General features: G+C 45.2%; 1 protein-coding gene across 1 annotated transcript in view; it reads left to right on the top strand.

The window, feature by feature from the left end:
- Positions 1–16,400, top strand: part of LOC149349441 (solute carrier organic anion transporter family member 4A1-like) — a 67,631-nt gene that overhangs the window by 31,934 nt on the left and 19,297 nt on the right. The window contains exon 6 of the mRNA XM_089575455.1: positions 12,065–12,154. Within this exon, the coding sequence (XP_089431581.1) occupies positions 12,065–12,154 (90 nt within the window). The remainder of the gene's footprint in view (positions 1–12,064; positions 12,155–16,400) is intronic.

The raw sequence follows: 16,400 nt of genomic DNA, 5'->3' as shown, positions 1-16,400 counted from the left end.
CCCGAGCATCCGCAGGGACATCCCCGCAGGGGGATGATGGTGAACCATGCATCACCACGGACCCGAGCATCCGCGCTTAGCCGTGCGTGGCATCGCCGTGTCCGGGGAAAAGGGGATCCTGGTGGTTGAGTCGATGCCGAGCGTTTGGACCTTTAATGCCCCTCGGCGGAGGCAACACACCACTTTGGCCCCAGCTTCCTGTAGACGGCACCTCCGGCCTGACCCGACCGGGGGAAATCGGCAGTCGCCTTTTCCTGTTCTTCTCTCCATCTTTCACTGTCCTATCTCCTTTCTTACAACTTTCCTGTATCCTCCTCCCTTCTTGGTTTTTTCCTCTTTTTCCTGGCGGCGAGGGTTAACCGTGTGTGACCAACTACCCTGAGTTGAGTCATATTAGGTTATAGTTAAGGTGTACAGCTGGCGTAGGCAGGACTTTCTTTCAAGTTCCTGTCGCGTCCCCTTGTTGGACTCCATGGTGGGTGGCTGGCACCATGACCGAAAAACATCAATTTTTTATGGCTCCCACCCTTTCCAAACTTGATCGCTCTCTCAAAAGAGTGCGGAACGAAGCAGCAGACTTTTTTTCGAAAAAGAAACCGACATTCACTAAGTTTCATGTGATACACAGCAACAGTGACGAAAAGCAAGCCCGAATAATATCCCCATTTCTTGTTACCAAATGCCTAACAGATACCTTAGGGCCTGGCTACAAGGTATCCAAAATATCCAGCGGCGACCTACTCCTTGAACTACGTGAGAGCATCCAGTGCTCGAAACTTGCAAACATTGTTTCTATAGGGGACATCTCTGTCTCCGTAACTCCCCACCGATCCCTCAACACAGTCAAAGGCGTGATCTCAGAGGCTGACTTTATCCACCTTACAGAAACCGAAATGCTTCAAGGACTCTCCGACCAAAATGTCATTGACGTCCATAGGATCAAAATCCGCAAGGATAACAAGGAAATAGACACTAAACACATGGTCCTTACATTTAACACCAGCAGCTTACCCGAAACAATCGAAGTAGGATACCTGAAAGTCAACGTAAGACACTACATACCCAATCCCCGTCGCTGTTTCAATTGCCAGAAGTTTGGCCATGGCTCACAGAGCTGCCGCGGCCGCAAAACCTGCGCGAAATGCGCATCAGAGGACCACCAGTCTGAGGAATGCGACGCAGCACTACGCTGCGCAAACTGCGAAGGAGACCATGCTGCGTACTCCAGGGCGTGTCCGTCCTGGAAAAAAGAGAAAGAAATCATTACCATAAAGACAAAAGAAAACATTTCATTTAAAGAAGCCAGAAGGCGTTTTGCACTTACAAATACATTCTCCTTCTCAGCAAAACCAAACTTCGATGATGTGGTGCGCAGGGGCGTAGCACCACACAGCACTCCGGCACCTGCCGAGGCCAGTTCCACTGTGCCTGTAGCAGGGCCACCCACGCCCCAGGCAGAGACAGCGAAAGCTGCTCTGCCAACTCCAAGCCAGGGAGTGCCGGCCCATGGGTCGACATCCCGCAGGACTTCCCGTCGGGGGAGACCTGACACTCACACACGCGGGGCTTCCCCGCGGTCGTCCAGCACCTCTCGCGAGGTGATGGACGTATCCCACAGTCCACCTGCTTTAGAGCGGCGGAACAGCTCTCCTGAGCGGAAAAAAGGCAGGGCCACCATAATGGCCCCAGAAAATAAGTAAACTCCCAATCGTTCCTATCCCAAACATAAATATGGCTTTTCTAGTTCAGTGGAACTGTAGAGGAATGTTGAGGAACTACAATGACATAAAAGATATCCTAGGGTCAATCTCGCCCGTAGTCTTATGTCTTCAAGAAACAAATCTAGGTCCACAACATACAAATATCCTGAAACATTATAAAACTTTTAGACGCGATCGTGAGCACGCAAATAGACTATCTGGAGGCGTTGCGATTGTCGTGCAAAGCGGCGTCCCTGCTCGAGAAATCACACTCAAAACAAAACTTGAAGCCGTTGCGGTCAGTGTTGTCAGCCATAAAACAATTTCTATCTGTTCTGTATATATTCCTCCACATTTTACATTAACAGTCCACGATTTACAAAAACTTATCAATGAACTTCCAGAACCGTATCTAGTAGTTGGGGACTTCAACGCTCACTTCCCTTTTTGGGGAAGCGAGCGCTGTGACTCTAGGGGTCAAATAATCGAAGATTTTATCATCACAAACAATGTATGTCTTTTAAATACAGGAAAAGCCAGCTACTGCTCCCCTACCTCGGGGAAAATGTCCTTTTTAGACTTGTCATTTAGCTCACCTTCTGTTTTTAATGATTTTAAATGGGATATCATTGACAACCCACATGGCAGTGACCACCTCCCTATACTAATCACTTTAACATCCCCACCGGAAATAATCCCCACAAGGCCACGGCGCTGCAAGCTTCACCTCGCCGACTGGTCACTTTTTAGAGCAAAGGCAAATTTAGAAATTATACTTTTAGATAATCTCTCCATCGACCAGATAAATGAAAAGTTCACTAATTGTATCATAACTGCCGCACTCACAGCTATTCCACAGTCGTCAGGAGTGGTGCAACAAAATCATAAAATATGGTGGACAAAAGAGTGCAAGGAAGCAAAAAAATTACAAAACAGAGCTTGGGGTAAATTTCGCAGGTATCCGACACATGAGAATCTCATAAATTTTAAAAAAGCAAGAGCTAAAGCTCGGTACGTCCGTCGTAGTGCCGAGAAAAAATCTTGGCAAACTTACGTCTCTTCTATAAACAGTCACATCACATCTAAAAAAATGTGGGAACATGTGCGAAAATTAAATGGCAACTTTTCACCATTCACAATTCCTTTATTGACAACACCTGGCACACAAACAAGCATAGGGGAACAGGCAGACATATTGGGGAACATTTCGCAGCAGTTTCAAGTTCATCACACTATGCGCAGTCTTTTTTAAATACAAAAACACAGCCGAAAAACAGACTTCCAACTAGTGGAGGGGCAAACCAAAAATATAACAGTGTGATTACCCTCCAAGAAATAAATACAGTACTGTCTGCTGGTAAAAAAACCGCTCCAGGACCCGACCAAATCCACTACGAAATGCTGGCCCATCTCTCTCAACCTGCCGTAGAAGCACTTTTAAGGTTCTTTAACACAGTTTGGATATCGGGAAAAATACCTGAAGCCTGGCAAAAAGCTATTATTGTGCCGCTTCTTAAACCTAGTAAACCCCCAACCTCTCCTAGCAGTTATAGACCCATAGCCCTGACCAGTTGCCTCGCCAAATCCTTCGAAAGTGTCCTAAATATACGACTAACCTTTGTTCTCCAATCCTGTGAACTTCTTGATATCCATCAGTGTGGTTTTAAAAAGGGATGCTCCACTACAGATCACCTAGTCCGTCTCGAAAATACAGTCAGAGAAGCTTTTATACACAAACAACACTGTCTTGCAGTCTTTTTTGATTTAGAAAAAGCATATGATACAACCTGGAGGTTCGGAATCCTCCAGGACTTAGCTGAACTTGGCATCCGTGGCAGAATGCTGAACTCCATTAAAGATTTTTTATCTAACCGTTCATTTAATGTCCGTCTAGGCTCAACCCTTTCGAGGGATTTTATTCAGGAAAATGGAGTGCCTCAAGGATGTATTTTAAGCACAACTCTTTTTATTGTAGAAATGAATTCTCTTAACAAAATAATACCAAAGTCTGTTATGTATTCACTTTATGTGGACGACCTCCAGATAGCTTACACATCCTCCAACATATCAACATGTGAAAGACAAATACAGCTGACAATAATTAAACTGACAACATTGGCAGACAAAAACGGTTTCAGATTTTCACCACAGAAAACAGTGGCCATTCCGTTTTCACTCAAACGAGGCTTACAGGCAGACCCCACCCTACACCTGAACGAAATAGATTTACCCGTAAAAAATGAACATAAATTTCTAGGCATAACATTTGACAGAAAACTCACTTTCCTGCCTCATATTAACGCGTTAAAAAAGAAAACTTCCCGATCACTAAACATCCTCAAAGTCCTTTCGCATAAACACTGGGGTTCTGACAGGGCAAGCCTTCTAAAAATTTATCGTTCTGTGGTACGATCCTCATTAGACTATGGTAGTATTATATATGGTTCAGCAAGGCCCTCGTTCTTGAAGCGACTTGACCCAGTGCACAATTTAGGTTTACGTCTTTCAACTGGTGCTTATAGGACGTCGCCTATAACCAGTCTTTATGTTGAAAGTAATGAACCATCACTTACAGACAGACAAATCATGCTCACATGCTCATACATTCTAAAAATCCGTTCCCTACCGAAACATATCTGTTACGAAATAGTTACAAAGTGTCCATCCAGAACACTTTTTAATAACAAACCACAAACTACCAGGCCACTCCTCCCGTGTTTTGAAGAGATGTGCGAGAGTCTCGGGGTACTGAACACGTTGCCTAACATTGCGCTCAGAGGAGAGCCACTACCTCCATGGTACAACTTTCCTGCAATATGCGACTTCACTCTTACACAGTTTCACAAAACGCAAACCCCACAACAACATATAGTACAAGAATTTCTCGCACTCGAGGTAAAATACAATGGTTTTACGGACTTTTATACGGACGGTTCAAAAACAGATGCCTACGTAGGAAGTGCAGTAGTACGGGGTCATGAGAAAGAAATAATCAGACTTCCACAGTGTGCATCAATTTTCACAGCCGAATGTTATGCTGTAGGCTTAGCCGTAAAAAAAGTATTAAATGAAAACCTTAGAAACAGTATAATTTACACAGACTCCCTTAGTCTACTTACAGCTCTCCATTCTAGAAATGCAATTACTCCGATGCTCGGTGACATCATACACAACATAGCAAAAGCCATAGCTCAAGGAAAAGACATAAAACTTTGTTGGGTGCCGAGTCACGTCGGAATTAAAGGCAACGAGAGAGCAGACCTCTGCGCTGCGCAGGCTCGTGGCAAGCAAATAACGAAAGTAGATATTCCCTTTAAAGATTGCATGAACTCGGTACTTTGTGAAATAAAGAAAAAATGGCAGTCTGCCTGGGACAATGAAGCCAACAACAAACTACACTTCATAAAACCAGTTTTAAGAGAATGGAAATCCTGCACCCACCAAGAACGCTTCAAAGAAGTCATTCTTTGTCGTCTTCGTATAGGACACACTCACCTTACACACAATTTCCTACTGACAAAAAAAGATGAACCTATTTGCGTGGAATGCGGAGTTGAAGTTACGATTAACCACATTTTATTCTCTTGTACGAAATTGGAAAAAGTAAGGAAAAAGTACTTTACTCAATTTTATAACGAATACATCCCTTTTCACCCTAAACTGCTTTTAGGAGATAATGCAATTGTTGATATATCACATGTTTTTAGCTTTCTTAAAGAATCAGGATTTCTTAAGTGTCTCTAAATGTGTTTTACCCACTGGTCTGTTTTAATTCTAATGCACCTCAGCCAATTTCTCACTCCCGAGAAGACGGCTGAGGTCCCTATTCCATCGGTTGCGGACCTCGAAATCCTTGCACAGCCAAGGATGGCTGCTGAGGTTCCGACCCTCTATAAAGCTTTTACTATAAGTCACTTCTAAAATTTTGTCTTCTATTTTTCTAGGTTCCATGAATTAACTTTTTAGGCCCTTTACACCGCCGTTCATTTAGTCTTTTGTATAACATCCTATATAAAACAATTTTCTTTACCCTGAGCTTGGCGCATGATAGCCTTAGTTGCTTATGCGCCGTTAAACACAACACAAATCTTCATCTTAGGGGATTTTCCTCATTCAGTGGATGAGCATCATCATTTACTGCATGGATTTATGCAGTGACTAGATCAAAGGACAATACGTTAGTAAGCCCTGTGAGTTGGAAGGCCATTCCAGCCTTTTGTGGCAAAAACAAAAATGAATCTTGAAATGCAGTGGCATGAGCTAACTGAGGCACAACACTGCTTGTGCGACTAGTGCAGAAGGAACCATGACTCAGAACAGATTAGTTGGTTATGTGACAATAAACAGTTTAAAAAAATCTGCAGTTTCTGCACGATATGCAGAAATTTGAAGATTCACTTTTAGTGCTGTTACACTGGAGCTTCAAAAATAGTCTGAGAGAATAAAACAAGCGCCTCAGGTCTGAATTCATTCCGGGATTCTAGTTAAGTTAGATTTCGTGGCATGTGCCATTCGAATACAAAAGCTGTTGCTACACAGGGGATTTGAACGCAAGCAACTTGGAAGACGGTGATATTAAGGACACGTCGAGTGTAAATATCATGGGTTGTGGGTGGGTGTATGAGGATTATTAGGTATTTGAACCAGTATACAGTGAATATACCTTTATCGGAAGGCCTTATAAGTTGGCAAAATGTAATGCTGACAATAAAAAAACAATATTAGTGCATTCTTAGTAACATTAGCAAACAGGCCAATCAAGGGCATGCTAAATGTTGTTTTGGAGTACTGAAATGCTGGTATTGATTGCAAGATGGCAGACCCCATATAGCTGTCAGTGAAGGCATGTGACAAAACACTGAAGGGAAGGTATTAATGCAAGTAATAGAAAGCTGAGGCCCAAGAGAGTGCCTTGGGGGACGTCCGAGATTGCAGGAAAAGGCAGGATGCATGAGAATTGGTAAGGGAAATCTGCCGACGGCTGGGTGTTTAAGCTTGGATCCAGTTTAGAGCTATTGGATGAAAGTTAAAACGCGAGAAAACGAGCCTTACATAAATAAGTGAATCGGATGCTTTTTCAAATCAAAGAAAAAAAGCATCATAGGGTGATGTTGCAGTCAAGGTGCATGTCGTGAAGAGCAAGAGCAAGTTGGCTATTGCAGAAATGTTTTCTTAAAGCTTGCCGATTTGTATGAAAAAACTTAATGGGCCAAAATAATCTAGCAGGGACAATAGTATGAAATGTGTTTGGTGATTTGCAGCACATGCCAATGTCACAAATAGGACCATAGGTGCTGGGTGTTGAAGGGTAAGAAACACAGATGAGCCAGGCTATGATGAGGCAGGAAGCTATCTGCACAGCATGCACTAGATACGCCTACACAACCTGCTTCCTCACACATTGTTGCTTAATGTAAATTTCACAGAACTTGATCATAGTGTACTGTGAGGTGAACCGGTGGCCAGTTGACATGTCGAAACTGTGCTAAGGGACGAAGAATTGCTACCCTGTGCAGTAGTGTTGTTCCCATTATATTTGTTCCTAGTGTAGCTTAACCAGCTCCACTGGGCTCATTTTGCAGTCTGCAAGTAATCATGTCTGTAGCAAGCAGTAACAGGCAAATGAAGGTAGCAGATAGACATATGCAAGTGCATCGACGACATCTTCTCAAAGCTTTGAGTGTGTCTTGTTAAAGAAACTGCTGCGACTGACCCAGGAAGCGCTGCTGAACAACCGCTTAACACCAATAAAGCCGATTTCGCGAACAGCTCTGCAACAATAGCATCGTGAACACATCCAGTTTCGTATCGCTGATCTCCAGAACAAAAGGGACCGTGAGCAAAATCAACAACAAACACTGTCATTGCCCTTGAGGCGCTTCAAGACCACTGTATTTTTCTAACTGCAGTGGGAACCAACATCCCACTTCAACTTAATATTGCCAAGCATTTGTTAATATTGACTTAACACTGCTAAACAAAAAGAGAAGAAAAGCAATGGCAAAGGTTTTCTCAATCATATTTTTTTTTGTTTTTCATCAAGACTCGTTAGGCCCAACTTGCTCTGTGGACACTTTTGATTGCATAAGCTGCTGCCACATTTTTTTTCTGTGCTACATCAATTGAAATGCTCATGAAAAACAGACTTATGAGTTGGCACATATTAGAGATTTGTACATTGTCAACCAGCCGTGATTTAAATGCGGCAGTGATTCTTGTTTCTAATCGCGTAATACCATGTTGTTACAACCTAAACTGAAATGGCTACAGGAAGTGTTCAGTCACCCATTCATGACGCCGATATATTTATTGCAGGCAAATGTGCGCACAGCGGGCAGGAAACAAAAAGAAATGACGCTTCCGAAGATACATTGGCACTGTACCGATGTTTTCACACAGGTTACACAGTTCCTCCGGCGAGTCGTAACCCGAGCACCCATCATCACAAAATGTATTGAATGGAGCACCAAGGCGTAGAAGGATGGCGACATCGCTGTTGTCGCCGCAGAAAACAGTCCGACGGCCGTGCAGCCAAGCTCGCGTCACGTCGCACACACGGCAATTCTCAAGCACAGTGCCAACACGAATCGCGATTAAAATGGTAATGAATGCGTAGCAGAAACAACGTCATATGCACGCTTCGGTCGCGATCATTGCAACCATCGCAACGAATGCGACTAGCTGCACAACGCCACGTTCATTTCAGCATTCAGAAAGCACGGCGTGCGTAGTGAGCTCTCGCGGGTGCACATTTCACTGCCTTGACGTAAAAGCACTCGCTGCGATCGCAATCACTTTCACTACGCGGACACTAGTCACGCTGCTAGGCAGCTCATGCACGCACAAGAAGTTCACCGTGGGCATCTGTTACGCGGCGCTGTGCGTGATGATGCTCGCAGGAATTAGGAACGCTTGCAATAACCACAAACAGATCCATATAAACACTTCGTGACACCGCCAGCGCGTAGGTCTTCCGTTGGTTTGAAGAGGCGCTCTGTCAACTCCATCAGCGTCGATGATTACAGAATTCAACTCGGGAAACTGTCGCTTGCCTCTGCTGCACGCGGAGAAGTTCGCAGTCGCTCTGAGCATTCGTAATATCAACATGTGGCCAATATAATATGCTTCGCGGCATAGCTGCCACCACCTGTGTCTTGCTCCCCAGTTCAGTCGACGGACGGCCATCTTGCCCCGGCAGAAGCGGAGGCACGGCAGGCCTGAGACGTCACGTAAAAAGCAGCCAATCGCTGCAATCTGGTCGCCGGGCGGATCCGCTCATCCGCCCGAAAGTTGAAGTTCACCAACTTTCTTTCCGCCTGCCGGACGGGGCGGATGCGTATTGTCTGGTCGGGTGGTCCGCCATCCGCTTGCCGGGCGGATCCGCCCAAAAAACGATCGTACAACGGCCCTTACGACGTCGGAAGTCAAGCGCCGTTGGAGCGCGTTGCAGTGCAGAGGGTCTCGCTTTGGCCAACGTGACGTCGTCGTGCCGTACGCATGTCGGAGTATACTACTTCGGAGTTACGTCGGTGGTTACCAGCAACCCCCCCCCCCTCCCTGCGCACGCCTGCCGATAAACGCCTAACCGTGCTATGCAAGTGTTATTCAATTGTTTCTTTTCAATGTCATTTTTCATGCACCTGTGTATTTTTATGTTGTTTGCATATTCATCAGCCCGTGTGAATGCGCATATTAGTCTCGCTTAGATATGCCCCATTACTCTTCCTGTTTGCTGGTTTGGTTAGCGCTCTCTCGTGCAGCCCGTCTCTGGATATCAGCAGCTATATAAGCGCTCCTGGCCTCATTTGTACATTGTTGAGGTTGAATGTTGCCGTCTCTATTCTACTCTACTAAAGTTGAAAGTCGTCTCTACTTTTAACGCGAAAGTGCTAAGGAGCTCGTGTCGCAGAGAAGCCGGTGGTGGTGGTGGCGGTGGTGAAAACATTTATTAAGAAGGGACAGGAGGTATGTTTGGATCATCCCGTAAGGGACCGATCCTTACAAGTACTAGGTGGAGGTCCCTAGTATGGGACCGGCGTTGGCGACGTTGTAACACGATAACCTCCAAATGAAATGACAGCAAAGCAGGTGTTTAAGTTTGCGAGGAGAGCACGCGCAGAACACGCTACGAAGGCTCGTTGGTTTGAAATGAATAAAAGTGGACCTAGAGAATGCACTGTGGTCTTTGACTTCGTGAAGTGTATTTGTGTAATGATGCGTACATGAGCAATACCCTGACAGCGCTGCAACACGCTGTCGTCTTCCAGTGTTAAAGATGAAGCTTAAGCGTCCTCCAGTTATTTTTTCCCTTATGAACGTCTATTTAGCGCACAGCTTTTCAAAAAAATGAAAGAAAATAATGTACCAACTAGCCCGTCAGTAAGTCGTCATTAAACCAGAATATGACAAAGGAAAGTTGTTCGCTCGGCAGTGAAGCGCCGTTCTGGCACCGATGCTGTATCTGCCAAGCTGAGGTCCAGAAATTCATAGATACGCACAGTAAGTGGGCGTTGTGCGATCTGAGTGCACATTAAATAACCACCCAGAGCCCCCCCATTTGCCCCTCTCTGTTAGCTCATCTGCAGATGCCGGATGTTAAGCCTAATTCATACCTTGCCCTTTTCCTCTCGCAGTACTAATGTACACATTACAAGGCCGTCCATGGAACGCAAGAGAAGACTGGCGAAACACGTCTACATCGGGAGTGCGCGCATATACATAGCTTGCACTGACACCAGTGAAAAGAATCGTCGGATATACTTCCGCCATGTTTATGAACCACCAGTATGCGCAGTGTGCATTCCGCATCGTTTCAGTGTGGCGGTGTATGGGCGGCCCAAGCGCTGTGTTAGCCACGACGAGCGCAGCGATAAAGCGAAGAAGGAACATCACAGTAATCCTCTCAAACCGACATCATGCAGTAGACGGTGCCGAAGGGTGGAGTGCCCGATTCCCGAGTGATTAGTCCCTCACATTGTTTTCCTTTGTTAGGCCATGCAGTTCCAAATGTTTTCCGGTATTACCCAGATAGCTATACAATTCTTGGGAGTGGACGTTCATATCTTCCAGTGTGAGAACCTCTCTTTTCCGTCACATTAATTTTATCGAGAGGCACTCGATAAAAGCTTCGTTTATCGCGTTCTTGTTGCTGCCTACTCGCAAATTGACTGGCAGTACTTCTTTGTCTGCAATATTCGATTGCACCTGTACATGCTCCTCAAGTTGTTTGTGTACTCATAATCTGCGCTTCCTTCTTGGTGGGTACAGCCGAAATAACAAGACGCAGACACAGAAAGGAACACGTAGAACGTAGACGAAGCTGACTGTCAACTAAAATTTTATTGCGAAACCCGCGCTTTTTGTTTCCTTGTCAAAAAGATCTTGCTTTTATCTCCCGTGGGGTTCGTTCAAGAAGGAGAGTTCTTTTCTTGATAGAGAGATTGATGGTGTACTAACGCACCGCTGTCCTGTTTCCCGTATCGCCAATGCCTCAAGGATCTCCCGTGTCACTTGGTCTGCAAACCTTTTCATGACTTGAACTTCATGCAACTTGGGCTCACACTTGCGCACTTTTTTTCCTTTTTTGTTTTCTTTACAATCTCTGCAATGCAGGGCTAGATTGCTGCTTGGGGCACCTGATAGCGATGATGCATGTTCCCTTATCCTATCATTAAGGCACCTTCCCGTCTGCCCTATATATTGTTTGCCACAAGCCAGAGGGATATTATAAACCACACCTTTAACACACTCGCTGAATCTTGCTGCGCTTCCGCCTTTACGGTCTCCAGCTTGTCCATTGCACCCTTCCCAACTGTGTCATAGAATACGCGAACCCTCTTCGAGGTCTCTATGAAGCGGTTCCGTGGAAGCATACATTGATATACTCTTTGGTACTCCTTGATTTCCAGCCACTTTGCTGGCGCTCTCCCTCCCTCCATAGCTATGAAAACGTCCTTTACTTACTCCCTCTTTCCGAGCCTTTTGGGACCCCCTGAAAAAGCTGCTGCTCTACAAGCATGTCAAAATCTTGCTCTGTTGTTTCCATTGATGATGATATATGATGCAACTAAAGCGTCCGCTCTCGTTTGCAAATGTGGCAATGCAGTTTTTGTTTTAAAAAAAAAACCATGTCTTTTTTTGAATTTCTGCCAAAACCGCATCGTGAGTCTGTCGGTAGTTTACGATGTATAGAACTTTTGCTTCTAAAGTCACTTTTTGATCATGTATATGTATATCAGTAACGTCAGCGAGAAAGTACACGATTTGTTTGTATAGCGTTGTTTGTGTCGTGCTGTTTTTCTCATTGTCCTGTAGTCGAGTGTGCTCGCGCTATTTTGCTGTTTTTTTTTTCTTTTCTGTGACAGCGATGATTGGCTCCGGCTATTCTAACTTCGCCACCAAGCTGTTCGAGAGCCAGTTCAGCATGACCGCGGCCTCGGCGGCTCTGCTGCTAGGTAAGCGCGCAGAAAGACGCTGGCTTTCTGGGCGTTTTCGCACCTCACTTCACGGTCACTTGTACGGTGGTGGGCAATATTGCAGAGAAAAACTTTTGCGCGAAACTGCGCATTTTCTGGTTATTTTTGCCCTAAATTAGACATTAACATGTGGATATTACACGCCTATAGAAAAATTAGTCAGAAAAACGAAAAACGTGTGGTTGTCAGACATAATTATGGAATAACCAATAAATGAATGCTCGAACACTGTTCCCTCCCATATTAATCACAACTGTACGTCGGGAGTCGCACTGTGTGTCGTGCTCATGTGACCTTGCGAAACGATGCCGGGCTCGGACGAGGAAAATTTTCCCTAACCTGTAAGCGGAGTCATGCGGCTGCCGCGTGTTAACCACGCAGCGACGGGTGAGAGATATCACAGCCCAAATGCCCTTCTCTGCCATCGTGGGTAAAAATTGCACCCGAGACGTTTCTGGTAGCGGCTCCAGCTCTTCAAAGGGCGTCTCCGGAGGGCCTGAAACAATTTTTGGCGAGGCCGTAAATGTTCTTTTTGCGCTGAGAACGTGAGTAGATCTAAATCATTAAGGGCGAGAAAAACGACCCCATTGTACACGCATGAGTTAGCCGCCATTTCGTCACGCAGAAATCCCTAGCACTTGAAGCGTGCATTTTATTTGTGGCATGTATTTGATTGTTTTGAGTACGACGTTGCCAGTGGTTGTGAGAACACGGAGAGAGGTGCGTCGCGTTCTTTATTGGTATTAAGCCGGGAAAGTAATGCACGGGCAGAGCTTGCCCATGCCGCGAACGTGCATGGCCTTCTTCACAAGACACAAGCGCGTACGTTGAATCTCCAGTTTAGACATTAGGCTCAACTCTCTACTGGAACTCTGGATGTCTACCGAAGTGCAGGAAAGCAGGCCACACGCTGCACATCTACCTTTATTGTCCATCAGTGTGATGGGGCATGTAGGGAGAAAAAAAAAGGCAGGGTTTTAACGTAGTCATACCAAAGTAGGTGTGCGAAAGCATGTGTTTTGCCTGATTGGCTCGTGGTTTTGCTTTGCTGTGTCGTCGGCACGTCTGGCGACGATATTAGACTCGGGTTGGTCGAGGTTAAGCTGATCTGATCTGTTCGCTCCGCAGATGGAAGCTGACGAACACTGAGATGTGCAGTGCACAGCGCGTGAGTGTGCGTTGCAGTTCAACACCAGGCGTGATCGGCTGCGGCGATAGCATATAGTGCTCTCGCGCAGTGGCCAGCGAAGCTGATCTGCTCGCGGGATTGAATCCCAGTGCGGAAATATTTGTTTTATTTATTTATTCAAGGTCAAGGCTTCAGCGATGACCCGGCTTTTGCAGCTTTGTTCGCGAAGTAGACCTGTCACTCTGAAAGCCGAACGATCGTCTTGACGCGCTCACCCCCCCCCCCCCCCCCCTCCGGAAGAAGAAACGCAAAGTGAAAAGCCATCAACAGAACACTGTAGCGTCCGCAGAATGGTTGTCTGTTCAAGAATCACAGAATAAAAATGACAACAATTGCGCGAAACATGCTCAGAAATTTTTTACTTCAAAGAAACAGTGAAGTCACAGTTCGTGCAGGAAAAAAAACAGAGGCCGAATTTTGTTCCTAGTAGCAGCAAAATAATGAAGGTGAAAGTTCGAAGCTGTGAACACGTGTCAAACTTTCGCACTCATAAAACACAGCAATACAATGCCACTTATTAAACAACAAATTGCAGGTTTTACAGAAATAGAAAAGGGAAAAAATGACAATCGTGGCAAACAAAACAAACTAAACTTTTCCTAGCAGAAACATATCAAGGGCACGGCCAATCAGAAGTCTTCATAAGAGCATATCAAGAAGAAAGCAGTCCAGTCGCGGATACAACTGATCTAACTTGCTTCAGTGCTAGCTCAATTTCAATGCCATGTTTATCCAATAAATTCAACAAGTTTTGGAGAGGATTTGAATTTTATGAGGTTTAACGCCCCAGGCGACTCGGGCTATGAAGGACGCCGTAGTGAAGCGCTCCGGAAATTTCGACCACCTGCGGTTTTATGCGAAGCATATTACTAGAGCTACACTACAGCCCGTCGAGCGCGGCGGTGGAGCTACCATTGACATTTAGCGTGACCACGTGACACCACGTGACAACATGACGTTACAGCAGAGGAGAGATGGGCTGCCGGCTCGCGCGGTCGGCCGCGGCGGTGGAGGCTCCACATCAGAGGCGCGGCGGCTGACCACGTGACAACATGACGTCACAGCAGAGGAGAGATGGGCTGCCGGCTCGCGCGGTCGGCCGCGGCGGTGGAGGCTCCACATCAGAGGCGCTGCAGCTGACCACGTGACGCTACAACAGCGGTATAAAGCTGAGCTTGCCTCGCTCTCCGGGCACTTACGAGGCGGCCAGGTGTTGGGATGCCGCCTAGAAGCAGGGCTGATTTGAACGAGAAGCGAAAGCTTCAGCGTGCCACAGAGACCGATGAAGAGCGGGATGAACGTCAACCAAGGAAAGCCATGTATTACCAAGCCTAGCCATCAATATGCTTCGCATCTGACTAGGCTTAACCTTAGCTAAGCCTCAGCCATTTTTTTCAACGTGCACTGAGATCGTTCAGTACACGGGTCTAGCATGTCGCCTTCATCGAAATGCGCCCGCCATGGCCGGGATCGAACCCGCGCCTTTCAGGTCAGCAGCCGAGTGCCATAACTTATGAGTCACCGCGGCGGCTAGTTTGGGAGGTGATACAGCATCATTCGTTTGCCATAATTTGTCCAACATGACACTTGACTTCATATTTGCGGGCTACGGGCGAGTATTACTTTTTTCTCTAGGGAAGCCAGTTCGCTAAAAAAACATTGTTTTTAATTTCCTTTTTATAGGCTAAAGCTAAGTGGCAAGCGCACATATCATACATGGTCATTATGTTACGTTTCTGAAAAAGCGGAAGGGACGGATGGTCGTAAGGATCGTTAGAAATATTGCTTAGAATATTTGATGCAATCTATACATTTTATCCATGTTACTGAAGGTTGTCGTTCCTTAGAACGAGTGACAATATTTTATGTAGAACAGTGCATGCTATATGAGAAATTTAACCTTCGTAAGGTTAAAAGTCATGTCTGTTTAAAAACAGATATCTCTGGTAAGACATGTCTGTTTATATTAGTCAAGCCAACGACTCATGACAATTTCTGTATATATATAGTAGGATCCTCTTGGGCATGATATGACAACTGTGCCATGAACACTACAGCAAGTATTTTAATCAGCTTATAATTTCTATCGTTTGATTATTATGCCGGATATCTCCACCGATGAATACATTTCGATTTTTTGAAACAAAGAGAAAATCTTTCGTTTTATTGTCATTTAATTTTACATGTTTCGTTTAGACCATAATTCAAGACTTACGAGTGTTGTGTTTTCCTGGTTAACTAGTTGATTAGGCGCAGCAGCGGAAAACAGTAATGTCATGTCGTCTGCATAAATAACAAATTTGGCTGCGTCGTCTACGTTGACAATATCGTTCCCGTATTTATTAAATAAAAACGACCCGAAGATGCTACCCTGGGGCACACCAGAGAAGATTGGCTTCATAACAGAGATATATGTCCCAAGTTGAATTAACTGTTGACAGCTGGCCAAATGTGACTTTAAAAGTGAGAGGGCGGTTCCACGGAAGCCATTTATCTCCAACTTTTTCAAGATTATACCGCGATTTTTGCAGTGGAACGCTTTTGCAAAGTCAACATAAATTTTTAAGGATAGTTGTTTTTCTTCGAAAGCATCCATGATGAACTCTCTTTGCGTCAATACGGCAAGTTCTATCGATCGATGTTTCCGGCAACCAAATTTTGCTGAGTTTAGTATACCATGCTTATTGCTAATATTAAAATTCTATAAAAACCGGCAGCACTGATATAAATCTGTAGTTTTGTTCTGTCGTTTTCGCTTCCTTTTCTGTGCAAAGCTTTCACTTGAGCTCGCTGCATTCGCTTGACGACTTGACCCTGTGACAAGCAGAGTTTGAAAATGTGGCTAAGGCATGCTGACATGAAGTCCAGAACATACCTTACTGATCTCATTTTCAGATCATCGGCATCGGAGCTAGCACTCTTGTATAATCCTGCAAAGACTGAACCTACTTTAGCGTCAATAACAGGACTCATAAAAAAAGGGTTTACCATTCGCTGACTAAACATAATTCAGTGAGTGGCACTCCTTCTGTGCTC

The sequence above is a fragment of the Amblyomma mixtum genome, chromosome 3 (assembly GCF_055824585.1).
Source record: "Amblyomma mixtum isolate Tamu chromosome 3, ASM5582458v1, whole genome shotgun sequence".
In the NCBI taxonomy this organism is placed as follows: domain Eukaryota; kingdom Metazoa; phylum Arthropoda; class Arachnida; order Ixodida; family Ixodidae; genus Amblyomma; species Amblyomma mixtum.
This window is presented reverse-complemented; position numbering and strand designations above follow the sequence as displayed.